At 51.4% G+C, this 26,092-nt stretch overlaps 1 protein-coding gene across 1 annotated transcript in view; it reads right to left on the bottom strand.

Annotated features, from left to right (window-relative positions):
* The window catches only part of DNAH9 (dynein axonemal heavy chain 9), a 118,469-nt gene that overhangs the window by 60,223 nt on the left and 32,154 nt on the right, over positions 1–26,092 (bottom strand). Inside the window, exons 24-38 of the mRNA XM_027691821.1 lie at positions 24,120–24,272; positions 23,057–23,182; positions 22,186–22,425; positions 20,877–21,037; positions 18,788–18,944; positions 17,534–17,638; positions 14,815–14,972; positions 14,370–14,508; positions 12,747–13,034; positions 11,815–12,025; positions 9,461–9,588; positions 8,297–8,405; positions 7,530–7,677; positions 5,419–5,593; positions 828–1,001 (exon numbers count right to left, since the gene is read on the bottom strand). Coding sequence (XP_027547622.1) covers positions 828–1,001; positions 5,419–5,593; positions 7,530–7,677; positions 8,297–8,405; positions 9,461–9,588; positions 11,815–12,025; positions 12,747–13,034; positions 14,370–14,508; positions 14,815–14,972; positions 17,534–17,638; positions 18,788–18,944; positions 20,877–21,037; positions 22,186–22,425; positions 23,057–23,182; positions 24,120–24,272 — 2,472 coding nt within the window. The remainder of the gene's footprint in view (positions 1–827; positions 1,002–5,418; positions 5,594–7,529; positions 7,678–8,296; positions 8,406–9,460; positions 9,589–11,814; positions 12,026–12,746; positions 13,035–14,369; positions 14,509–14,814; positions 14,973–17,533; positions 17,639–18,787; positions 18,945–20,876; positions 21,038–22,185; positions 22,426–23,056; positions 23,183–24,119; positions 24,273–26,092) is intronic.

Genomic DNA, 26,092 nt, shown 5'->3' with positions numbered 1-26,092 from the left:
CCCCCCAAACTGCCCCAATGTTGAGGTGAGGCCGCCCCAGGGCAGAGCAGAGCAGGACAATCCCCTCCCTGATGCCCCAGGACAGGGATGTCCCTCCTGGCTGCCAGGGCACTGCTGACTCAGGGACAACTGGCACCACCAGGACCCCCAGGGCCCTTTCCCAGCAGCATCTCATTCCCAGTCTGTACGAACATGACCTGGGGAAAAGTATAACTGGGAGAGCCAGGAATGAGTGTGGTAATCCCAGTTTCCAGGCTGCACTAGGAAGGGAAGGACACGCTGCTGCCAGCCATTAAAATCAATCTTTGCAGGTGGAACCCTGACAGCTGGTGCTGCGAGCAGCAGCTGGATCTCTCCATGAACACACACTTTGCTAAAGCAGTGACAGTTTTTATAATTCTCTGCTCACTGTGGCACTTCTGGAAGGGCTGGGAAGCACAGCTGGCAACCACAGTTCATCACCTGAGGAACCCTTTTTTTGGCCAAAACATAAACCCATCTCTATTTCCAGCCAGGCAGAATGATGAGATGGTGTCCCAGGGGCTTTGTCCCTACTCTGTCTCTCATCACTTCTCTCTGCAGCCAGTTTCCCCCATTCTGCACCCGGGACACACCAGTTCCTGGGTCATTGGGGTGGCCTGTCCCTGCCCTTCCTGTACATCACTCAGATTTGGGAGACAGTCAAAGCACAGTACAGAGGATGGGTAATTTAGCTGTACCCATCCTTAGCGTGCAGTGCCTGACCTTTCACCAGACTTCACTGAAACACCCCCGTGCAGTCACTAAAACATGTTCTCCCAGCCAAACAACCACCTGGGGTCACCTACCTGTAATGGCACCTCTGGATCAAATTCAAACTGGGGAATAAGTTTAGACCAAGGCTCAAACTTCTTTGTTTCTGGATCAATGTAAAAGTCAAAGACTGTGCCCTGAGAGGGAAACTTGATTGTCTTGAATTCTGCCACCCACCACTTGCTAAACTCCACTCTGTAGTCCACAAGCTGCAAGACAAAGAGAGGAGAAAATATGCTAATCTGGAGAAATTCATTAGTGATGGAGAATGTTATCTATCCCTGTCCAACAGAGTGGGATTAGTCCCTAAAATATATTCCACAAGATAACAATCTTATCCTTTTTCCTATTATTAAGCCTAATTTTTCATTTTCTTCATTTCTTCTCATCACTCCTATTTATTCCCCTAAATAATTCATCCTCTGTGTTGATCACTCCTAGTCTGTCTGAGATGAAATAGATGGATCAATTTGAAAAAGAGAAATACGTGCCTGTGCCTAAACAGACACTTGATTGATTCTTGGTGCCTACTTCTTCCAACAGACAAGGACACCACATCCATCTCCATCCGTGGCCATGGACAGTCAGAGCATGCATACCAAAGCCCTTCCTCATAAATCACACCACTCTGCAAACACTTGGTTCTTGTTTTCTGGCCTCTTTTCAAGCAGGAGCAGCAGCACTGCAGACACCAGTGTAAGAAAGCCCTGGAGAGGGACCGTGCTCCTGTGGCTGCTTCCGTGCCTGAGAAGCACCCGTTTCCCTGCTTTTTGCCATCCTATCTTCTGCACAGAGATTTTGGAGCATCTGAATTCTTGTCAAGAGCTGAGGTGACAGTTTTGGCTTTAGATGTTGAGTCAGGACTAGCAAACTGTGCTTAGTCCCCTCTCCTGCCCCAAGTTTCCTCTGTGACAGTGGGCCAGTCACTCCACCTTCCCACACAGACCATAGGGACTGCAACCTTCAGCCCTGGGGAGACGTGGAGGAGGGAGGGGAAAAGTGCTGCTAAAAAAATCTCTGTGAATGACCAGATGCATAACTGAGCCAGTTTTAGCAGCACAGGTTGCTCCTGGGGCATCTGTGGGTCTCTCCTCCCCACAGCCACCCCATGGGCCAGCACACGTGGATTGCTCAGCCTCTATCAGCAATCCTGGGTTTGAACTGAGTATCCTCTGCAAAGTCCCCCGAGCCACCATCCCTCAAAAGACCAGAAGATTTGCAAAACACATTATTAGTATCCAGGATTTTGCAGTCTTGTGCTACCCAGAGGGGCAATATGACTGTAATCTCCATTCTCCTGTTGTCACAACCCCCTGGCCTGGCAGTGGAGCAGCAGAGAGGGATGGGCAGCACTGCTAAAAGCTTTCTCGCAGTGCTGCCCCTACCCTGCCTGCAGAGCAGTGGGATGGGCTGCCTGCCTCCCTGAGCCCTTAAGTGGAGCAGTTCCAGCCCCAGCTCTACTGCCAGAACAGTGTCAAGCTCAAACTGCTTCCTTAACAAAAACCCCATATGGATTTCTGCTAATTTCAGAGCCTGGAAATGGCAAATCTGTTTTCATTCAGGGCCCCTCTCCCCACCCCCAAACAGAGCAACAGGAAGCCTTCCAGCCTGTTTGTCCTGACATTTCAGCAGCAAAAGGTCAGCACGAAGGGCCCCTCAGTGGGGAGCAATAAACAGCTTTTATATTGGCTCATTTTTCAGGAGGCTGCCCCTCCCTGGGCCGTGGTGCCGTGCTCTCCTCGCTGACATTTACAGAGCAGCACAGCGGCAGCGCCCGGCCCAGCCTCCCAGCCCAGCATCCCCCTGAGGGGTGCTGTGCCTGCACACTGTGCCACCCACCCAGCTGTGCCACAGCCCTGCTCCTGGGGAGCCAGCACAGCCAGGGACTGACTGCCAGGAGTGGGAACACTGTGTCCATGTGCCACCCGCCCACGCTCCAGGGAACCCACCCCAGGAGCTGGAAACCCCTCTGAGGAGACAGCAGCTTGTACTGCTGGTCAGGTTTGGTTTGCTCTCCAGGTTTGGTTTGTTGGCTTTTTAACTCACCCTGCACTGACAACACTAAGGCTGAGTTTTTCCCTGCTGGCACACAGGGAATGGAGGGTTAAATCCTCCACAAGACCCAAGAAAGCTGGACTCATACAGGTCATTCCATGGCCATGAGGTGTGATGGCACCAAGGGAGCACCATGCTGAGCTTGACCAGTTTTTATCCCTCCCTGAAACATCTGCTCCTTGGCTGGAAGCAAACACAAGGAGTCCAGCAGATGTTGGTTTAGCACTGAGGAACATGGACAAAACACACTGGGACCCCAGTGAGCACCTGAGCATCCCCTGAGAACAGCAGAGGGAACATCTCTGGTGTCAGGTTCATGGAGAGACCTCCACATATTCCAGACAACACACAGCCTATCAGACACCAGGTTTGGCTCTCTGAGGCCTTGACAGCAGTGTCCTGTCACTGGGCAGACCCATAGGCAGGAAAACAGGCTTTATCCTCTGACCAGGAGATGTGACCACCCAGCAGGTCCCAGCAGGGACCAGGCAGGACCAGAGCGAGCAGCTCCAGCCGATGCCAAACGTGCCTCCAGGGGCAGTTTTGCAGACACTGCCACTGATCCCTGTGCCACCTGCTGAAAGCCTGGGACTCCAAATCTAGGTCTTCACATACCACACGTGCTCTTAGATCTCTCTACAAGCGCTTCAGGTTTCTCCTGCCTGCCCTGAACCAATCACATGAAAAATCTCCAGCTTTCCCAGCCATCAGTGTGGAAACAGCAATGCCAAGGGAGGCTGGGAAGGCATCCTGCAAGCACAGGCATGCACACAGCCCACTGCCCTCTTGTTGTTATCACTGCTAACAGCTGGAAGTTATAAAACAGCAGCAGCTTTTCCAATTGCTTGGAAATCAAGAGACAGCCCTGCTGTGTCAAGCCGAGCCACGTGGCCAGAAAACAGGGCAGAATGGGACACAGGGGCAAAAGGAGATGCCCACTTCTCTCCTGTTCACAAGGCATCAGGGCAGAGACAGAGGCAGCAAACCAACCCTGCCTCCCCCAGGCAAGCCTAAATCTTTCCTAAGATCCCTGTTGTTCACATGCTCCAGCTCCCACAAGGCAGCTGTGTTTCAGCCCAGCTGGGATTGCCTGTGCTTCTCCCATGTTTGAAGGACCAGGACCCGGGAGGGGGCTGGAAATGTGCAGTATCCAGTGCTGCCTCACAGGGATACCTCTCTGGCAGAGCTCACACCCACCTCCTCTAATGAGGACAGATGGATTCCGGGCTGACAGCTGCAATCAATCCATGGGATGGATTCCCAGTGCTGTGGGAAGCAGCAAGGACAGGAGGGCTCTGTCTCCCTCTGCCCCGTGGCCAAGAGAGTGCTTTGAACGTCAGAGGTGCCACTAATGAACCACAGGCTGATTAATCCTCACAGCCCAAGAGGAGCTTGGTCTCTGCATTGTGCCCTCCAGAACTCCTTTGTATCTGGATTGTGCCCTCCTGGGCTGGGGGCATCCATCCACTGTTGCAGTCCAAAATTCGGATACTTGCAGAGAAAGAACTGCTAGGGTCTGTGCAGTACCCCTGGGGCAACAGAGGCTGAGAGAAATCCCTTAACCTGAAGGACTGGACCTTCCTCACAAGACCTGTTGATGTACAACCATGTGGATTAACCTGGCTCCTGCAGCAGGATAAGGAAGGACTTTGAGATGAAGTTATCAAACCGAGTTGAAACCCCTTTGTTTTCTTCCCCCCCATGTAATCCTGGTTAAGGGAAATATTAAGCAATTGTGTAACTGTAGCAGAAACCTGTGTAATCCCCTAGTTAACACAAAGACATCCCCTAGTTAACACAGAGACATCCCCTAATTAACATAACTCATCCTCCTCATTAACATGTCCAGCCTCCAAGACCTTTAAATTGCACTCATGTGTTCAATAAACTACTCCAGTTTTTGCCCCCATATCTGGGATCATCTTAGCTTTCTGGACCCTTATAATCCACCAATACGCCAACCAAGCCCAGCTCCTCACTGCAGAGACCCCCAATAGCTGCTCACCCAGAGGGAAGGTCAATCTGAGAGCTCCAACCACCCACCTCAGCCTCACCAGCACACTCAGCCAAGGGTGTTCCACTTCAGGGGGAGCACAAAGCCCATCCTGCCCTGCCCTGCCCCACTGACCACCCCTTTCTTGTGTAATTCTACCAGAAACTGAGGGCAGCCAACTCTCAACATCCACCTGATAACAGTCAAAATTGGTTTGTGCTATACCTGCACATTTCCCTGCACAGTCAGGTGGCTGGATAAGGCTCCACTGATGGATTCATCTGATCAGTCCATCTTAATTTGATCACATTATGAACATCCACACACCACTATAAATTAACCTGATGTTTCTCCCCAGTGAAATGTTTCTTCATAAGCAAACATCCCCCCACCTCCATCCCAGCCATTCTTTGGTGTTACCCCCTGGAAAACAAGGCCTTTAGTAAAAGTTCAGTTGAGGTTTCTGGGTCAAACAGCATCACTGACACAGCACTGGGTCTGGGAAAGTAGGAAAAAAAGAAAAAAAAAGAAAAAAAAGATCTGTATGAAAGATGCTGATGTGGCACCTCCCTTCTTACCTGGTCCTGAAACATGGATCCACCAAAGGCCCAGACAGCAGCAAAGACAAAGTAAAGCTCATAGAGCTCCTTGGGACAGTCAGAAGGTGTGTTCTCCTCAGTCAGGAGGCATTCCAGGAGGTAACACAGCATCTGAACCATGCTCTGCTCAGGAATGGGAATAATCTTCTTAAATCTAAGGGATGAAAATTGAAAGCATACAACTGGATGAAGCACCAGGGTTGCTCCAGCCCAGGAAGGCAAGGCAGGAATGCTTTGTCAGAACATCTGCATTTTCCTTGTCAGCAGTGTGGGTCTCATTCCCTTTTCCTTGTCTCATTCCCTGGAACAGCACTAAGGAGAACACTCATCCCTTGCCTGGGCCCCCTGGCACTGGCACACACACACATAATAACAGTAATCAGAAGTTTCAAGCATTTTAAAACTTTGATCCTCTTGAAAGAAGTAAAATGGAAGAGTTGCTGAAGGCAATGATTTCCTGGGAACACGAGGAGTTGAAAAGCGGTCAAATAGAGGAGTAATAAAATCAAACCTTTCATCTTGCCATTTTACATTCGGTTAAGCTACACTTACAGAATTCCAAACTAATACTGTAGCAGCACTGAAGTCCTCCATAAAGTAATTACAGCTATTTGAAAGGTTAGTTCTACAATTTCTGAATTAAGCAAGCTACCAAAATGCTCTGCTCAGGGCTGCTGCAGCTAATCCTGGGATTTCACGGGCTGACACAATGATCAGCAAAGAGGGTGGGAGGTGTCAGATGGACTTTGCTGCCAACAGCTACAGCAGCTTGGGCACCCAGAGAGCAGCTCCCTAGCAGGATTCCCAACTCCCACTCCCAAGGAGCACTGTCTGCACTAAAGCAGCTCCTCCTGACCCCTCCCCATTGGGGCTGACAACTGAGTTGTACATTGACTTTTCTTCTTTTTTTATATACATATTCTTTTAATGCAAGTGCAGCTATGGGGAACAAGCAGAAGATGGGAGAATCATACAATCATAGACTGGATTGGGTTGGAAGGGACCTTTTAAAGGTCATCTAGTCCACCCCTCTGCCATGGGCAGGGACACCTTCCACTATCCCAGGTTGCTCCAAACCCCATCCACCCTGGCCTTGAGCACTTCCAGGGATGAACCACAGCTTCTCTGGGCCAGCTGTGCCATGGCCCCACCACCCTCACAGCCAAGAATTTCTTCCTAATACCTAATCTAAATATCCTTTCTTTCAGTTTAAAACCATCACTCCTTGTCTTATTGCAACAGGCCCTGCTAAAAGGTTTGTTCCTATCTCTCTCACAGGCCCCCTCCAAGTACCAGCTCCCTCCCTCAAGGTTTTTGGATCTCTCCTTTGGCCAGTCCTCACCACTGTGTGGGTCAGAGAGCTGTGTCCCATCATGACAAGCAAGAACTGTGGTCTCACCCAACTTCTCTGTGGGCACCACTTTGAGGGTAACTCAAACCAAGAGCACCAGGACCCTTTCAAATATCCAAGATCTTCATGTTTGTCAGTCTGGTGTCCAGCCAGGAAACATACCCAGCTGGATGCTCACACAGATTGACTTGATTGTGTTCAAATGCATCAGGAAAGAAATTCAAGACAGGACTGCCTGGAGAGCAATCCACCCTCTTCCACAAACACCAGCTTCCTTCTCATCCCCAAGGGGCAGGAAAAGAAGTGTGGCAAGAAAAGAAGTGGGGAGAAGATAAAAGAGGATCTGCTCTTCCCATCTTCCACACTGCACATGGAAAACTTCCCTTCAGCAGTGGCCTAAATCTGCTCTGCTGAAAAATAACTTGTGGAGTTAACTCAGGTCTGGGCTGACACATCAGGAGATTGGAAAGACTTCCTCTTTAGGATCTCCTGGATTAACTTTCCAAGAGATACAGAACCAAGTACAGAATCAAGTCACTATCCAGTGAGGAACAGATGTGCCCAGACAAGGATGGGCAGGAGTGTCAGCTGCCCCCTCACCCTGATGTTCCTCTGAGCTGAAGCCAATGACACTCAGGCCCTGGGGACAAGGAGAACACTGGGCACACGTTACACAGAGTACAGCCCCAGCACAGCTGGTCTGGGAAGTGGTGAGTGAGCCCCTGCCTCCAGGTGGTACCTTGTCCTGAGGGTGTCCAGGCAGACGGGCAGGTACTTGTCAAACAGGATGGTCAGGTTGGCTCTCTCAGACTCGATCTCTCGCCGGTCGATCCAGCTGCTCACCGGGGGATTCCAGCCCAGGTCTGATGGGTTGATGTACAGGATCCCTTCAGGCCCAGAGGAAGGGAGAACATACAGTGAGGACACAGCAGAGACCACAATTTCCCAGCAGAATTTCTCAGCTACTTTCACACAACTAAACCCCTGCCAAACACACCTGGTGCCCCAGTACCTGCTCCCTCCTCCTGCCCCACTGCAGAGAGAAACATTAAGAGTGAAGAGATGGAACTCAGGAAACCAGGACACTTTTCGTGACTCTGCCCCAAATTTTGAACATGATCTTTTCTGAGGTTGGTTATTGCTTTGAGTCCCAGACATGAGGGGACACCTTCATTCCCTTCTCCCATGAACCTCTCCAAAGATCAGGAGCATTTTGGGTCAGAGACTGGCCCTCTCCTCATCCATCAGAGCTGTGCAGGAGCACTGTCTCAGCAGTGCTGGAGCCATGGTCACACATCAGCAGTCAGAGCACTCTGGGTACATTCCCAGCATGGTGACAGGTCCAAGGTCAGGATCCTCAGTTTGTCCATGTGCTTCAGGAACCAACCCTGGGCAGCTGTGCTCCCAGGCTGGGAGCTTTCAGGAGGGACCAAGTTGGCCAACAACAGGCTGACTAACAGCACTAGACACTGCTTGCTCCGGGCAGAATCCCAGGGTGGGACTCACCCGCCCTGGACACGGTGGCCGGGGTGGCCGAGCGCAGGTGGCTGATCTCAAACAGCAACCTCATCGTGGGGTTCAGAGGGATCCTCTCATTGCTGGCCAGGGTCAGCACCTGCAGGTGGCACACAGACAGACAGACAGACAGACAGACTGAAGCTCCCCCTGGAACAGCCATGAAGAGCCTTCAGCACCTGGCTGCTCAGCCCAGCTTCCCAAGGAGCTCTTTGGCAAAGGGCTGCAATCCCAACACTGTGACCAGCACGTCAAGGGAGGGGATTCTGCCCCTCTGCTCTGCTCTGGTGACACCCCCACGTGCAGAGCTGCCTCCAGCCCTGGGGGCCCAGCACAGGAAGGACACGGAGCTGTTGGAGCAAGTCCAGAGCAGGCACCAAGATGTTGCAAGGGCTGGAGCACCTCTGTTATGGGGAAAGGCTGAGAGAATTGGGGTTGTTCGGCCTGGAGAAGGCTCTGGGGTGACCTAATTGTGGCCTTTCAGTACCTGAAGGGGCACCAAGAGAGCTGAAGAGGGACTTCAGACAAGGATCTGGAGTGACAGAACAAGAGGAAACAACTTCAAACTCAAAGAGTGGGTTTGCATTAGATATTAGGAAGAAACTTTTCCCTGTGAGGGTGGTAAAGCCCTGGCACAGGTTGTCCAGAGAAGCTGTGGCTGCCCCTGGATCCCTGGAAGTGTCCAAGGCCAGGTTGGACGGGGCTTGGAGCAACCTGGGCTAGTGGAAGGTGTCCCTGCTCATGGCAGGGGGTGGGAGTGGATGAGCTTTAAGATTTCTTCCAACTCAAACCATTCTGTGAGCCTATGACATGATTTCTAACAGGCAGTAGAATGACCCTTCTCCCTCAACCCAGAATCCACAGCACTCCCTCAGGGTCTAGAATTATGCCCCTACTCTATTTTTAAAGGGCCTGAAGTCATGATCAGGACATTTGTTATTACTCACAAGCAACTCTCCAGAAAAGGGAAATTCCAATGAAAACAAACTCTGAGCTATTTCCCTCATGCACCATTTCCTTTATGCAATATTGTTTGGTCTACCTGAAGGAACACAACTGCATTATTCCAGGAGGTGTTATTTCAGCACCTGCATTTCTCCTGGGCTGAATCACACTCGACAAGGAATACCTGCTGCTTTACCTTGTATCCATTACCTTATTGTCATCCATCACAGTATTAAGAGATTCAATCCACATTGGATCAATATCTCCATCCAGTACCATCCACTTGGGACCATCATGTGTGAGGTTGGCCAGCTCTCGCATGATTGATGAGAACAGTCCTGGGAAGGTGACAGAATATGTTGATGAACACTGAAGTTGTCACCTCCTTTAGCAGTTTTTCTAACAACTTACTAAAAATTATGCCTTCCTCTTAAGCTTTCATAACTCTTTGCATCTGTATATAAATAATACTATATCAAGATATCTGCTTTGAAGAAAAAAGCCATTATCAGTTATTATCACTGAAAATGACTGCAGACCTACACAGGCTTCATTCCCACTGCAAATCATAAGGGATAAGAAAAATGAAGAGCAGATACTCAGAGACAAAAGAAGGTATGAATTACACAATGCAGAGAAAACCATCTGAATATGCTTTGGAAATTCTTATAATTTATTTTTTTTATGGTTTGAAGTGTATCAGGGCAATCAAGATGCATTAAACGCTGGGTCATGGCTTTAGTGAGATTGAGGGGAGAACAAGCACAGACTGACATTGAGTGACAGAACAAAATGTCAGTGAAATCAAGGAGACAGAGAGGATACAGTGTCTCAAGGGGAGTAAATAATGAATGTTAAGAAGAGCAAGAAGCTGGGAATAGAGCAGCAGCACTGCAGGGCAAATGAGAGCTCCACAAAACCAGCGCTGTCCTCCACACGAGGAAATACCTGGGGAAAGGCTGGGCTGCAAGAAGGAACAGCAGGCAAACACTAAAAACAGCCTCTCTGACGGTGAATTGTGACAAGCCCTCTCTTTTCTTTCTCCAGGACAAGCTATTCCCTCATGATCCAGGTCAGGAATGGCCGGTGGTGTTATATGACTGAGACAAAGCTTGCGTATAACAAATGCAGAACAGCTCATCAGACACGGGTACCTGATTCTGAGAGCAGGTCAAAAAGTAACACTTCCCTGGCTCTGCCTTGGCTCCATTCCTCACGTTGGACACGTCTTGGCAAACAGTCCAACACCATTAGTGTCAGAACAGCTCCTGTCTCAGAGCATCAGTGCTTCCCTCACGGACACCACGACAGCAGTGGGGAGGGAAGTGCCCCTCTGCCAACCCTGTGCATCCACACCACAGAGTGGCCTTGGGATTTAAAAGGAGAGTTTGGTTCTACAAAAAACACTTTTAGGATTCCCTTGTGGGACCTTTTCCCATCTAACAGGTACAGACTCTCCAACTGCTGGCAACGAAACGAGCGACAGGATGAACCGGGGAAGAAGAAAAGGAGGGGCTGATTCATAAGGGAACACATCTTCTTGTCAGGCTGTGGTGAAAATGGCCTGGCTGGTCTTTGACAGCAAGAAACAACATTTTCAGGAATGGTTAATGCAGACAGTATGTGCCTTGAGCCCTCAGGGAGGAGTCCTGTGAGTTCTCTTGAAACATTAGAGGCTTGAGACCACCGGGCACCCACCTGCCCATGTCCCTCCTGCTCTCCAGTGACACCCACAGTCCCTGACCCTCATTCCCCACTGCAGCCCTTCTGCAGGGCTCTGTATCCCACACTTCCCTCTATCACTTTGATTTAGGGTCCCCAAAACCAACTAAAAAGAAATTAACCCTGGCTCTGGAGGAAAGCAGGGGGCAGGAGGGGCTGTGGCAGGGCCAGGGGAGGTGGTGGCAGCTCATCTCCTGGCACAGCTCTGGCCCAGGATGATTTATGGTGACGTCCTCCCACCCCTCCCCCCACCACCTCCCAAACCAGCCACACACGGAATCCAAGCTGCCTCTCCAGATTAGTCACAACCCAACGTTTTCACTCCAGAGCTCTGTAATCTTTCAGCAGGTTTTAAATGCTCAACTTGTCCTCCTCAGGAGCAATCAGGATCAACAGCCTGGCAAATGCCATGTGCTGGAGATCAGACAGTGATAGTAAGTGGAAAAACACCACTCAAAGGTCTGAGTGTGCTATCGGGTATGGAAACCTGGGGATGGCACATTTTGGGGGGCCCCAGTGCAAACCATAGGGTAGGATGGAACTCTCTTCCATCACCAGCCCAGCCCCGAAAATCAACGTGCCCCAGTTAGGAACTGGGAAGTGCTGGTGCTAATGGACAGGATAATTATCCTTATGGCAAAAGGATAAATTCCCATTTGATAACCAAAAAGCTAAACCACCCTACATGTCCTTTCAACAGCAACTCCTCACATGGCTGGAGCAGCACACAGGCCCCTGGGCTGTCAGACCTGGGTACAGAGGACTGGCCATCCTGCTGCTACTCAGGACGTCCATTAAAAACATCCCTTTTATCTCCAGATTCAGCATGAAAAGACATTTACCATCTTTCCACTCTCTTGTTGCTGGGTTAATGATGCCAAAAAGCTCATCGTTGGTGACTGCCTTGGGGTTGAGGTCTGTCCACACAGGACGTCTCTTCATTATCTGGTGGGTCCTGTGCAGGGATCTCATCACCTGGGACTTGCCCGTGCCCGCGTTTCCCACCACGAACACGGAGTGTCGGACTGTCAGCAGCTCCTCCAGCTGCACCACCTGGGAAAACACACTCCCACAGCTTAGACAAAGGTGCCAAACTGAAGTTCAGATCTACAAAACCTGGCCTAGTGGAAGGTGTCCCTGCCCATGGCAGGGGGTTGGAATGAGATATCCTTGAAGGTCCCTTCCAACCCAAACTATTTGTCATTCTGTGATTCTATGAAATGAGCTCTCATTGGGTCTCTCCTTCAGAAGGCTGTGACCTAGAGACACAAATGGACTTGATACTGAGTTTGTTTTGCTCTGGGCACTCTAACCATGATGTGTGAAATCCCCAGTGGGCAAACAAACCTCCTGGAAATACCATCTGACAGCCATCATCCTCTGCTCTCCAGGGTGCTCTCCACATGTGCATGAGCCTCCAAGAGTCAGTTCCTTGGCCAACTCAGGGGCGAGGCAGTACTGGTTTTAGGGGCAGCTGCAACTGCATCAGACCCAGAATAGCTGACTCTGTCCTCCATCAGGGTCTGTCTGCAAGGGGAATATTGTGGCTGTTCTAACCTGGAAGTGTTCAAGGCCAGGTGGGACAGGGCCTGGAGCAACCTGTGTCCCTGCCCATGGCACGGGGGTGGGACTGGATGATCTTTAAGATCCCTTCCAACCCAAACCCCTCTGGGATTCTGTGACCGTGCAGAGCCCTCTTTGTAGAAGCAAAGAGTGTTGAGAAAACCCAACTGATCTGATGCTGGTGTAGGCAGAGAACATCACTTGGTCTCACTTTCAGCACAAAGTTGTCCTCAGGCTGCAGCCGCAGCTCCAGCACAGCCTGTCTCACCAACGCCTCGAAATCCAGGTCACGCTTCCGAGGCACACCCAGGGCAGGGAACAGATCCCCAATGAGCCCCATGAACACGGGCACATCGTCTGTCACGATCTTGGGGATGTTGAAGTCACGCAGGGAGCGCATCAGAACCTGCTCCTCGGGGCGCTCGGGGTCGGCGCGTTTGAGGGACCCGGCGACCACCAGCACGGACTTGATGGCACGGAGACCCCAGTCATAGTGATCCTGCAGGGGGAAGGGAGAAATCAATTACAAAGAGTTTATGACCACCATGCAGGGGAGGAACCAGCAGCTCCCAGGTGCCAGACCACTCAGCAACAGAAACACTGAAAGTCAAACACACAGTCACGGAATATTCTGAGTTGGAAGGGACCCACAAGGATCTTCAAGTCCAACTCTTTAGTGAATGGCCCCTCCAAGGACTGAACCCACCACTTTGGCATTATTAGCACCAGGCTCTAACCAACTGAGCTCATCTCAGGGTTATCTGTGTTGTGGCCAGAGACCTCCACCAGCCCAAGTTACCTGATCTCCATTTAAGCAGGTGAGCTCCCCATCAGGGACAGTATTAAAAAGTCAAATAATTCAGCTGTTCATGCCATGCCATGGGCTCAGAGCTGGCACTAAGTCAGCAGCAGGATTTGCATTCCAGAGACCTAAACAATTTTTTCCCCCTAAATCACAAAGCAGTTTGCTTGGCCTTTATGCAGCTTAGGCAAGGCCAGACAGAGCCCTGGATTTGCAGGAGCTACTTAGCTGAAAGGCTTGTTAGTCCATTCTGAGGCCCCAGATACCCAGGGTTCTCCATCCTGCCCACCACGAGGCTACGAGGCACATTTGGTCCTGGGAAAAGTCCACCAAGCAGACACTGCTCAGAAGGAATCCCAAAGAAGCCTGAGAGGAACTCAGGCCAACAAGCAACCCTTTTTATTTCTGCTCTGTTAAGATCTGCAGAGCCCAGCCTGACAGCTGAAAGCTTTGTGTAGGAGGCCATGGCTCCCACCAAGGCCTCCAGGGCACAGCACAAAGTTTCTGTGACAAGGCATCCCCCACCCAAGCTCATGCTGGGACAGCCAAGATCAGGTTTTCCATCTGGAGTCCTGATTCAACTCATTACTGGACCCAGATTTGATCTATGCAAGGAAAAATCTGATTAACTAGAGTTTTGCACTGCAAGTGACCCTGTTATCAACACCTGACATGACAGGGAAGTGTCAGGTTGGACTCAGAGAGGGGCAGCCACCATAAACCCCTTGCAGCAGGAAAATCAATAGGAGCCAAGAGCCTGGAAAGCACTTGAATTACCCCAACCACGGTGCCACTTGGGCCCTTTGAGAAATCTCTCCCACTAATGCAGTTGGTCAAGTGCTTTTGTCCCTGCAGATCCTCCAGGAAAGCAGCTTGATGATCTGATGACCACAAACCTTCCCTTCTCCCAGCAGCTGCCACCAGTGCAGTCAGCAAATCAAAGCTGTGAAGCTTCAGTCATGGGGGTGTGTGGCAGAGTGCCACATTCCTGATTTTGGGAATGCACAGGCCCAGGCACAGCAGTGGGCTCACCTGCTTGGACAGGAGCTCTTTGCAGAGCTGGTAGAGAGTGATGAACTTCCTGGCCAACACCCGGGCCTCGATGAACCCCTCGGCCACCAACATAATCTCACAGATCAGCTCAAAGTCTGGCACAACCATGGCACAGGGCCTGGGGAGACAGGCAACAAGAGACTGCAGAGCAAGTACTGACAACACATCTTAAGGGCAGTGGGCCTGGAGCTTTATCTTCCACGTCTTCTCCAGGGAGGCAGGTCACACACGGCCTTTTCCAGGCACAGAGCTCCTTTGCCCTCCCTGTGTGTTCCCAGAGCCAGGCTTGGTGCACAAGGCTGAAACTATCTGTAAATCCCCAATGCAAGTGAATGCCTCAAGAAAACAAAGCCAAACCTGGATGTTCCAAAGGACAATTCCTGCCACTCTTATAACACAGGTAACAAACTTGACCTCGACTCACCTGAACAGAGCTTTCAAATTCTCAGGTAGTTCAGTTCGTCCTGCATAACCAGGGTTCATGGTGATGAAAATGCCTACTGAGGGGACCAAGTTAATGTCTTCTCCGAGAAAATTGAAGGATTTCTTCTTCTCCCTTATGGCATCCTGCACACTCTTCACCTGGAACCAAGGCACTGCTTAGTGCTGCTGTTCAGTTATGAAATCCCCCCAGACTGTTGTCCCTCCCCTTGGCCCATGACAACTGGGGATTATCACTGCTCTGGTTTGTTTTTTTACTGACCAAATAAAGCTCTATACACTGTTCAGAGCAAATTTGTGTGGCAATATCATCACCATCATCTCCATCAGCACATCTCACAGAATAAACACCCTCCAAGGCTAAACCAGCTCTTCCAACTTCCCAGTGTAGCAGGAGGCAAGAGCAGGAGAGGAGATGCAGGGCTGTGCAGGCACTCACAGCACAGCCAACTCCAAATGCCACCCCAGGAGTCTCACACAACACAGTCCCTGACTCCCTCACCCACCTTCACCCCTCCCCACACTGCTCCTCATGACAGCCCAAACCCTCCTGTGCCTGCTCTGTTCCTTGAGCAGGCCCAGAAAAGGAGCTGCATTTCCCACGAAACTTGGCCTCAGCTCAATTGCAAACAGATCACTTGATACTGCTTTTACAGGCTTTAGGACATTAGATGCCTAATTTAAAACCAAACCCACAAGGCAGAAGCTGGAAGACCTCCCCTGACACCTTCACTCACTAATATTGGCTGGTCTGCTCTATTTGCCTGATGGCAGCTTTGTCCTTCTCACTCCCCACTTTCCAAGGGAGCAAATTCACTACAGCCAGACCATCTCATTCCTCACCTTCCATTCCAATGAGAGCGAGTCCATCACATCCAGATCACCTCATTCCCCACCTTCCAACAGGATTGAGCCCATCACAGCCAGATCACCTCATTCCCCACCTTCCAACTGGATTGAGCCCATCACAGCCAGATCACCTCATTCCCCACCTTCCAACAGGATTGAGCCCATCACAGCCAGATCACCTCCTTGCAAACAGCACTTGAGCGAGGGAGGACTCCCTCTGTTCACTGCTCTCACCTCACTTCTGTTTGCCATCTTACAGTTAAGCAATTAATGGAGTCTCTCTGTAAGGCCCCACATGGACATTAAGCTGCATGACTAAGGCAGCCAATTAACCATCTCCATGGTTACCCTCCTAAGAGCAGGCAGGAGAGGAATGATGGAATGACAGCCGTGCCTCCGACACAGCTCCAGCCAGGAGCCAGGGCATCATTAGCAGTTGAGTCATATCTGGGCTTCTTTTGTTCAGCTTCCCTTTTTATTTTAAGATCCTCAAAGACGTTTTTCAATGACAACTTTAAACTAGTCCCTGATGGAAGGGAAATGGAGAGGGAATGACACACAAACTCATGTACCCGCCGGGGACTTCTTTGGGACATCACGTGGGCTACAATGATGAGAGAAAGAGATGAGACGAGGATGGAGTTCATGGAGGGGTTCAGAACATCATCTTTGACCAAAACACTTACAGAAGTGTAGAAACTTCTGGGCTCTAGATCTTTCTCTCTTTAATGAGATGGGGTCTAGGAAAAATTCATAACCCAAAACCTGCACTCAGATGACACTTGGGTACAGAAGAACTTGGATTCTTTGCACCTCAATTTTCAGCACTGAAGTCTCCCAAGACTCAAAACCTTCAGTTCTGCCCATGTGGGAGCTGTCTGGGTCTGGACAGTGCAGTTGCCATTGCAACTCCTCTGGCAGCTGATTTACCTGGCTTTTTCAGCAGATTCCCATGAGATTTGGGATCTGGACAAATCCCAGATCCAGCTCTCCTTCAAAACATGGGCCAGAAGCTGCAGCAGGGCCTGCTCTCATCCTGCTGCCCCATGGTCACACCTGGGTTGCCCAGATTTCAGTCCCTGCCAGGAGCGACTCACACCCACGGGGCTTTCCTTGGTGCTCCCTCCTCATTTCCTGGACAGGGGAGTCTCCTCCCATAGTTCTTTCCCCTCTGTAAAACATTCCCAGATTTCCCAATGGGCCAGTGAGAGGAAGGGAAGGAAGGGAATGGAAGGAAGGAAAGGAATGGAAGGAAGAGGAGGAAGGGGAGGAAGAAATGAAAGGAAGGAAGGAAGTTCCACAGCCGTGGGGACAAGTAAGCATTAAGAAAATGACTCTTGAGTGTATTCCTGTTTGTTGAACATGACCCACAGCCTGTGCCTGACTGGAGGCAATAAGCAATCCCCAAAAGTCCAGCAGCCCACAGATCTGCCCCAAACACCACCCTCCTCTCCACAGAAATGGTTCCTCAGGTGGCATTTGCAGCAGCCATGAGTCTGGGCAGATCTCCTCCCTGCAGTGATACACTGAGATCATCCCCCAGCACATCAATGCCATGAGTGTCATGCTCAGGGGGAGCAGGTAGAGACATGGTGGGTGCTGATCTGGGGGAAAAAGCTGTAAAGAATTGCCTCCACACAAATGCTGTGACTGGAGGAAGAAAAGAAATGGCAAAAATGCTTGCAGCACATCACTGCTGCATTTTGTCCATGCTGTGACATTCGTGTGATTAATCTTGGGATATATCCCTCAGCTGCCCTCACAAACTGAGACTGGCAACAGGCACTTGCCATATTTACCCTCATGCCAAAGGCTGCAGCACAGCTCTGCCTCATTTGTATTTATTCACTTACCTGGACAGCAACCACCGAAAGGACCTCAACTGAGATCCTGTTAAATTCATCAAAACAGCCCCAAGCTCCTGTCTGGGCAAGGCCTTTGTAAATATTCCCACAAGACTGAAAAGAAAAAAAATAAAATAAAATTACAAGAGTAAAATCACAAGTGGAATCAACTCCAGCAAAAAATGGATTTTATTTCCCAGCCTGTTTATTTATAGCAATTTACAGCCTATTGTGGGTATTTAGGAAAGTGCATGGGAGCAGCAGGCACAACTCAATTACAATATTTATAGCTCTGCACAGTTTGCCTCTTGATTTCCTAATTGCCCTCTCTGACATCTCTGTGCTCCAGTTCCATTTAAAGGTCAGTGGGCTGAGTTACTGATGGCCCCCCTTCAGGAGAGACCTGAGCTGAATAAAATATGATCCAAGGCCACAAACCCACTGCACTGTGGCAGAGCACAGGGCTCAACCCCACAAACCCAGCTCAAGGTTCAGCACACTTTGGCCCTATCCCAGGAGAGGATTCTGGGAAAACCAGGAGAGGTCCCTCCCCAATGGCAGCCTGGAGTGTGCTGAGAGGAAACAGCCGGGGTGGTCTCAACTGAACAGGTCAAAATTTTCAAAGCATTTCACATGGAATCTACCTCCAGAAAGGAAGGGAAGGGAGCTCAGCTTGGGTCTCTGCCTCCTGAAGAATCTTGTGTAAGTCTCAGAGAAGAAAAGGGAGGAGGAGAAAAAGGTGTTCAGCAGAAAGGAACATAGCAGGGATCTGAGGAGAGAATGAATCTAAGCAAACTCAGCTGATTACCCTCATCCTTCAGGTTTCATCAAGCCCTGAGCGCCTCCAGCCCCACATATTCAGCCTGGAGAAGAGGAGACTGAGGGGAGACCTCAGTGCAGTTCCAACTGCCTGGGCAGGGGCAGAGGAGGGGCAGGGACTGAGCTCTGCTCTGGGGGGACCAGGGACAGCAGCCAGGGAATGGCTGGAGCTGTGTCAGGGCAGGCTCAGGTTGGATCTCAGCCAAAGGTTCTTCCCCCAGAGGCTGGTTGGGCACTGCCCAGGCTCCCCAGGGCAGTGGGCACAGCCCCAAGGCTGCCAGAGCTCCAGGAGGGTTTGGCTGATCCTCTGGGGCACAGGGGGTGACTCTTGGGGATGGGCCTGTGCAGGGCCAGGAGTTGGACTCGATGATCCTTGTGGGTCCCTTCCAGCTCAGCACATTCTGTGACTCTGTGACACAGCCCTGTGGCCCAGGGCAGCAGTACCTGGTGGTCCATCTGCTCGGAGCAGTTGAACACATACACCATCATGCCCAGGGCTCGGCCCAAATCCTTCGTCGTCTCCGTCTTGCCGGTGCCCGCAGGGCCCGCGGGGGCTCCGCTCATGGTCAGGTGCAGGGCCTGGGTCAGGGTGATGTAACACCTTCCACAGTAAAGGAGGAAGGAAAAGGGAAAGAGACTGAGACTGGCTCCCACAGGTCACTGTTGGGCTGCAGGGACATGGCACTTGGGCAATGAGCTCCAGAGAGCCCTGAGCCCTTCTTGGGAAAGCTCTGCATGAGCAGGGCCCGTGTACAAGCTGAAAGTCCTCTTGGGCATTAACAACCACCTCTGCCCTGCTGTGATTTCCCCATAGAATCATGGAATGGTCAAGGTTGGAAAAGCCCTCTAAGGTCGCCAAGTGCAACCATCAACCCAATCATCACCACTCTGTTCAGCACTAAACCACGTCCTCAAGTGCCACATCCATGTGTTTTTTGAACACTTCCAGGGATGGTGATTCCACCTGTTCCAATGCTTGACAGCCCTTTCAGTGAAGAATTTTTTTCCTAAAATCCAATCTACAATTCCCGCAATGCAACTTGAGGCCATTTCCTTTCACCCTTTTACTGGGGAGAAGAGCCCAACCCCCACCTCATTACAACCCTTTTTCAGGGAATTGTAGAGAGTGAGAAGGTCCCTCCTGAGCCTCCTTTCCTTCAGGCTAAACAATCCAAGTTCCCTCAACCATTCCTTAAATCCAAGAAATACTCACCTTCCACTGGGGTCTGCCCAACCTCTTCACCTCCAGGCTGTGCTTTCTTTGGACCCTCACACCACTCATTGACATCGGGCATGTTCCACAGAGTATGAGGAAAGAGCAGCTTTCCTGAAAGACCTTTCTCTTCCTGCCCAGTGCCCTTCAGCCCAAAGGATCCCACTCCCCATCATGCCTGCTCTGATGGCCTACAAATGTTCCCACCCAAGGCTGCATCAGGCCCCAGAGCTTCTCTATCAGGCTGATGATGGACCCCAGAGAGGTGCCCACATGTGGGTGTCTGCACCCCCTGTACAAGCCACAGAACTATGGTCACCATGGCCAACAAAACCTGAGAGTGCACAGGGGCTTGGCTTAGCTGACACACGTGGGGGACTAGAGCCACCTGAGATGCTCATGGCTCCTGCAACATCACAGAGAGTGGAAAGATATGACAAAGGATCCACAGGAGACTTGCACACGTCCGGACTGGCAGCTGAAATCCAGGTGGGACAACTCAGAGCATGTCACATCACCCCAGGTATCCCCACTGAGACAGGTGAACCAAGTGGCAAATGTCTCCTCAGGATGAGATGAAAGCTTCTGGACTTCACCAACCCTGCAGGGTGTGGACACCTTGCCCAGGCAGACACCCACAGTGAGCATCTGGGAGTCAAATCCCACCCTGGGATCCGAGGCACAGATACCCCAGGGGGTAACACCATAAAATCCCAAACCAGGTGTCCAGGGAAGGGCAACGAGGCTGGGGAAGGGTCTGCAACACAAGTGCTGTGAGGAGCAGCTGAGGGAGCTGGGGGAGCTCAGCCTGGACAGGAGGAGGCTCAGGGGAGACCTTCTCACTCTCTACAACTCCCTGACAGGAGGTGGGAGCCGGGGGGGGTCGGGCTCTGCTCCCAGGAACCAGCAATAGGACAAGAGGGCCCAGCCTGGAGCTGCCCCAGGGCAGGTTTAGGTTGGCCATTGGGAAGAAGTTCTTCCCAGGGAGAGGGATCAGCCCTTGGAATGGGCTGCCCAGGGAGGGGGTGGAGTCCCCGTCCCTGGAGGTGTTTAAGCAGAGCCTGGATGTGGCATCAGTGCCATGGTCTGGGTGACAAGGTGGGGTTGGGTCATGGGTTGGGCTGGATGATCTCAGAGGTCTTTTCCAACCCAGTTGATTCTGTGATTCTGTAACAACAGCTGAGAGTTGGAGCTCTGCCACAGGATTTCTGGGACACAGAGAAAGAACCAGAGGGGTGTGGGTGTCCAAAATAAACCCCTCTGTAGCTGGCAGCTCTTCCTCCAGCCACGTGGCTCTGCTGGTGTTTCCCAGGGACTCACCTGTCAGTCAGGGGGGTGATCACGAGTCGAGGGGTGTTGCCAAGGTACTCATAGGAGTACAGGAACTGGGCATCACAGATGTTGGCAAAGCAGTGCCGCTCCTCGTCTGACCAGCGGTGCCGGAGCTGCGACAGCCACACGAATGCCTGGGCATTGTCCACCTGCAACGAGCCCACAGGTACCATCAGGGGGGCCACACACAGCTCAGGGACTGCAAGGGAGCTGTCACTGGGGATGGACTGGTCACTGCAAAGGCAGGGGGGTGAGCAACGTTACCTCCCCACCTCCCATCAGGAGAGGGCAGGACCAAATCAACAAGCACATCTGTGGGAGAGGAAAAAGTGAATGTCCAAGAGAAAGAGCAGCACCAAGATTCCTGGAGAGGAGATTTAAGAAGCAGCATGGCATGAAGAGGCTTCAGCAATGCAGGGTGAGCAAAGGGGGCAGAAGCTGCTTAGCCAGGGAAGGGGCCTGAGACAGCACCAGGGGACAGGGGACAAGGAGCCATGACCAGCACTCTGCACGACCAGAAGCAGCCCTGCAGGTGGACAGACAAACACCTGCATCCCAAACTGGGCCAAGGTACCACCAAGGCCAGCTGTGCCTTGAAGCTGCCTCTGGGAGGACACAAAGGAGGGTACAGCCACAACCCAGCACATCCAGAGCACCTTCCCACCCACCTGCAGAGCTGGACATGAAACAGTGTCAAGGACATTGGGATTAGATGGATGGGGCACCTCTGCTATGTGGAAAGGTTGAGAGAGTTGGGATTGTTCAGCCTGGAGAAGAGAAGACTCCCAGGTGACCTAATTGTGGCCCAGAGTGACAGGACAAGGAAGAATGGCTTCACATTGACAGAGGGCAGGGTTAGGGATATTGGGAAGAAGTTCTTCCCTGTGAGGGTGGGGAGGCCCTGGCACAGGTTGCCCAGAGAAGCTGTGGCTGCCCCATCCTTGGAAGTGTTCAAGGCCAGGTTAAACAGGGCTTGGAGCAACCTGGGCTAGTGGAAGGTGTCCCTGCCCATGGCAGGGGATGGAATGAGAAGAGCTTTAAGGTCCTTTCCAAGCCAAACCAGTCTGTGATGACAGGGCAGTGGTGGGGGAGAGCAGTGACAGACAAGGGAGTCCAAAGGGGTCCCTGTGGCCCCACACCAGAGCAAGGGAGCTATAAAAAGAAGAGCCCAAATGCTTTTCCTTACAGCCATGTGCCTCCCACTGAGTCAGGCAGTGATCTGTCTGTACCTGTTCTATCCCTCATAATCCCCACTCCAATGCCCAGCACGGGACCAGCCAGAGCTGTGAACACCAACCTTCTGCGCGATCATCTTTGCCACCACATCCCGAGCGTGCACGTCGATGGTGCAGATGGTCATGATCTTCTGCCTGTCACCCTTGGAGAGCTGCCCCAGCAGCATGGTCACCAGGCTGTTCAGCTGGGCCACCTGCTTCTTGTGGTACTCCTTCATGGCCTTCTCGTAGCCTTCCTTCATCCTGGCAAAGGCAATCCCCACCTCGGTTGTCCACCAGATCTGGGTGCAGGAAAGAGCCACCTGGAAAAACAGGCTGCCTCAGTATCAGAGAAACACCAGAGCTTCCTCACATTTCAGTGTCTGATCCACAGGGAGATCAAGGATGAAGCATCTGTGACATAAGATTAAGTATTTTGTCACACAGTGTCACAGCACACAGGACAGGGGGGACCTGCCCCACGACATCCATTTAACACCCTGTCAGGGGCAGACATGTTTAGTAGCTGCTCCTCAGGAAATGAGTCCCTCTCCCATGTCTGACAACATGGGAGGCTGAGCTGGGGACCACAAGGCTGCCAGAGGGGCATCCAAGGGGCTCTTTCCTCTCATCAGGCTTCATCCTTTGTTCTCTTGTGGCATCTCTCACCTCTCCGGGTGTACGGGCTTCCCATGAGCCCCAGGATGCAGAAGCCACTGCCCAAGTCCTGGGACTGCATCCTGCCTGGAGCTCCAATCAGAGCACAGAGCTCAGCCTGGGAATCCATCAAGGGATTGCCAGGAGAAAGGAGAACTCGCCCTTCCTCCTTCCTGGACAGCACAGCAGCAGCCAGAAACATCCCCAGCCACAGTCAGAGGCCAGTACTGAAGGCAGGGAAGGGCAGGATGGAAGGGGAAGCCACACCCCACCTTTCCCAGGAGCGCTGGCAGGTACCTGGGCAGGGTAGTCAAAGAGCCACTGCTCCCTCGGCTTCTCCTCGTAGGCCGTGACAGCCGCCGTCATCTCGTCCCTCACCGTGGCCCTCATGGTGTCCAGCAGGTGATTGAGCCACACCTCGACCTGCAGGAGACACGAAACCCCGGGAACAGGTTTGCTCCTCCTGGGTCATGAGTGGCCCAGGGAATGGGAGCAGCAGTTCAGCTCTGCAGTCCAACACGCCTCTGTCCTCCTTTGGACTGCAGGACTCAGCCAGTTCTGCTCCTGCAGGATCAGCATCTCTTTCCAGACACCAAGGGAACACAGCAGGTTGTGTGGAACTCCAGCTTTAGGAGGAACCAAAATGAACTCCACCGAGGAGCAATTTAGTTCAGCGTGTTCCAGCTCCAGGCCATGACAGAGTCACTCGTGGGACTGAGCACAATCTGCCAGCAGCAAGAGAGAGCCTGGGAACACAATTCCTGCTGAATTTAGTATTTCACAGGCAAAGCCCTCGCTGAGAGGACAGTTTAAATGCCAAGCTCCATCACCAGGGAGCTCAGAGCTAGTATTACACACTTTAGCTTCTTATAATAGTCCATGGAGAAAAGTGCAACTACAGGGACAGAAAAACTGAGCAGTAGTTTGATTCTTAAATTTTGCACTTCAACTCATCCTATGAAAGAAGAAAGATCTGGAAAATGGGAAAAAACCCTTCTCTTTCCAAAGGTAGTCATGCAGAGGCACTATGGAATAGCTTAATCTATTTTCAATATGCTTCCCTTCCCCAACTGAGAGGGTAAGAGTAACCCTCAAAATGTCTTAAAATAATTAGAATAGAAAAGCCCTCCTTTGCACTGTGGGCTGGGACACCTCTGCCCCAGTTAGTGAGGACCCATCCCGAGTGGGCCTAGAGCTGTGGTGTAAGGAGGGATCAAAGTTACACAGCACCTCTTCCAGATTTTCTCATTCATAATGGAAGAGCAGTGAAGCTCTACAGTGTCTTGGCCATTGATGCCACCCAAGGGGCAGGAAAGCAGATTCCACAGAGAGTTTGAACACACAAGGCCCTCCCTCTCACCTGCCCACTGCAGTCACAGGGTGCACTGAAGGGGACATATTCCTCCTCTCTGCTGTACATTCCCAGGCCAACCTTCGTTGCCTTTTGCTCAGAGTCCACCTGGAATTTCACCTTGGCCAAGCTGTCAAAAAGTTTGGAAAGATGACGTTGCACCTGCAAAAAGAATTGTATAAATAAAGTCACGGAGACAGGACAAGCAGAACTGAGGTCACCCTGCATGTGACAGACACAGCCACGTTCACAAAGCAAGGACTTGGAACAGCACTTGGCAGCACCACATCTCCTCACTCGTTGCCATTAGGCTGCCAGTACAAGCCTCTTGCTGTCTCTCTCAGTACCTCCACCTATTTCTACCTCATTTAGACAGACACGCCTTAACAAATCCTGAAACTTTCCCCACAGGAGAAAAGCTCAGAAACCATTCAAACATCACATAATTCTCTAGTCCCAATTTCCCTTCATGTAGTGCAGCGAGATCTCCATCCATTGCTCCACCTCAACCTGTTCTCAGCACACTGTGGAGTTTTCTTCACTAAGAATCTTTCTGCTTTTTCCCTCCTAGAAATCAATTTTGCACTGAAGAAAAGCCCTGAATTTTCCTCCCTGGAGAAACCAGATTTCTATTTCTGCCTAAGACACAGGATAAACAGCTCAACATCCCATGCAAAACCCCCACCTTGACCAAAAGCACTTTTCCAGAAGGAACAGAATGATTCAGTCCTGTCCTGTTCACACCTCGATGAGTTTGCAAAGCCAAGGGGGAAACACTAGAACTGCTGCTGAGGCTCCCAACAGCAGCTGAGCAGGTCACTGGTGCTTCTTCTAGAGCAGGACATCACACCCAGTTGAATCCCTGGGTGTTACACACCACTGCAGCAAAGGTAGGCTTCTCCAGGACTGGTGTTCCCATGGGAAAGGCAGGTCCCAGAGCTGTCCCAGCCAGGTGAAGGGCCTTGATTTGAAGGTGTGTGAGGACACTGAGGGCACTTGGTGTGTTCAGCTGGAGGAGACTGAGGGGAAACCTCACTGCAGTTCCACCTTCCTGGGCAGGGGCAGAGGAGGGGCAGGGACTGAGCTCTGCTCTGGGGGGACCAGGGACAGCAGCCAGGGAATGGCCTGGAGCTGTGTCAGGGCAGGCTCAGGTTGGATCTCAGCCAAAGGTTCTTCCCCCAGAGGCTGGTTGGGCACTGCCCAGGCTCCCCAGGGCAGTGGGCACAGCCCCAAGGCTGCCAGAGCTCCAGGAGGGTTTGGACAACACTCTCAGGGTCAGGGTGGGATTGTTGGAGTGCCCTGTGCAGGGCCAGGAGCTGGACTTGATGATTCCTGTGGCTCCCTTCCAGCTCAGGTTGTTTTATGATTCTGTGACTTGTTTGTTCAATTCTCACTCACTGAGCCCTGGAGGATTCCAACCTTCCTCACGAGGTCCCAGTGGTGGACACAGCTCATCAATCTTCCTACCTGTGACCAAGCAGGGCTCAATCCTGGAAGATGCAGAGTGGATCAAGAAGCAACAGGCACTCAGCCTCCTCCCAGATCAGCACATCTCCTTTCAAATCTCACATAAACCATGGAAACCTTTTCCTACATCTGGAATTTTCTGCTCAGCAATTCCCAGTGTCCATTGCCAGACCCTGGCCAGTCTCAGGGCGTTGGCTGTGCTCCAGCACTTGGAGCATTCCTGCCACTGGAGCCTGGAATGCCCTTGACTCTGCCCCAGCTCAATATCCAGTTCAAGCGGATAAATATCATTGTGTATTTAATCCTCCTTTAGGAATTATCAGGCTTTGAAACTACAGTGGAAAGGCTGAGAGTGTATCCAGGTATGATCCCACTTGACATTTGCTTTGATTTTACTGCAAATAGTTTTGAATAACAGAAAGCACCAGGAATTTCTTCTTACTCCACAGAGCATTTCAGCACAGTAGCTTTCCTCTGCTTCCTGTGTTTTCTTTCTCTCCATTTAAAGTATCAAT

Source organism: Neopelma chrysocephalum, unplaced genomic scaffold (assembly GCF_003984885.1).
Source record: "Neopelma chrysocephalum unplaced genomic scaffold, ASM398488v2 Primary Assembly neopelma1_84, whole genome shotgun sequence".
NCBI classification, from domain to species: Eukaryota; Metazoa; Chordata; class Aves; order Passeriformes; family Pipridae; genus Neopelma; species Neopelma chrysocephalum.
The sequence above is the reverse complement of the archived record's forward strand: the minus strand, read 5'-3'. Positions and strand labels throughout refer to the sequence as shown.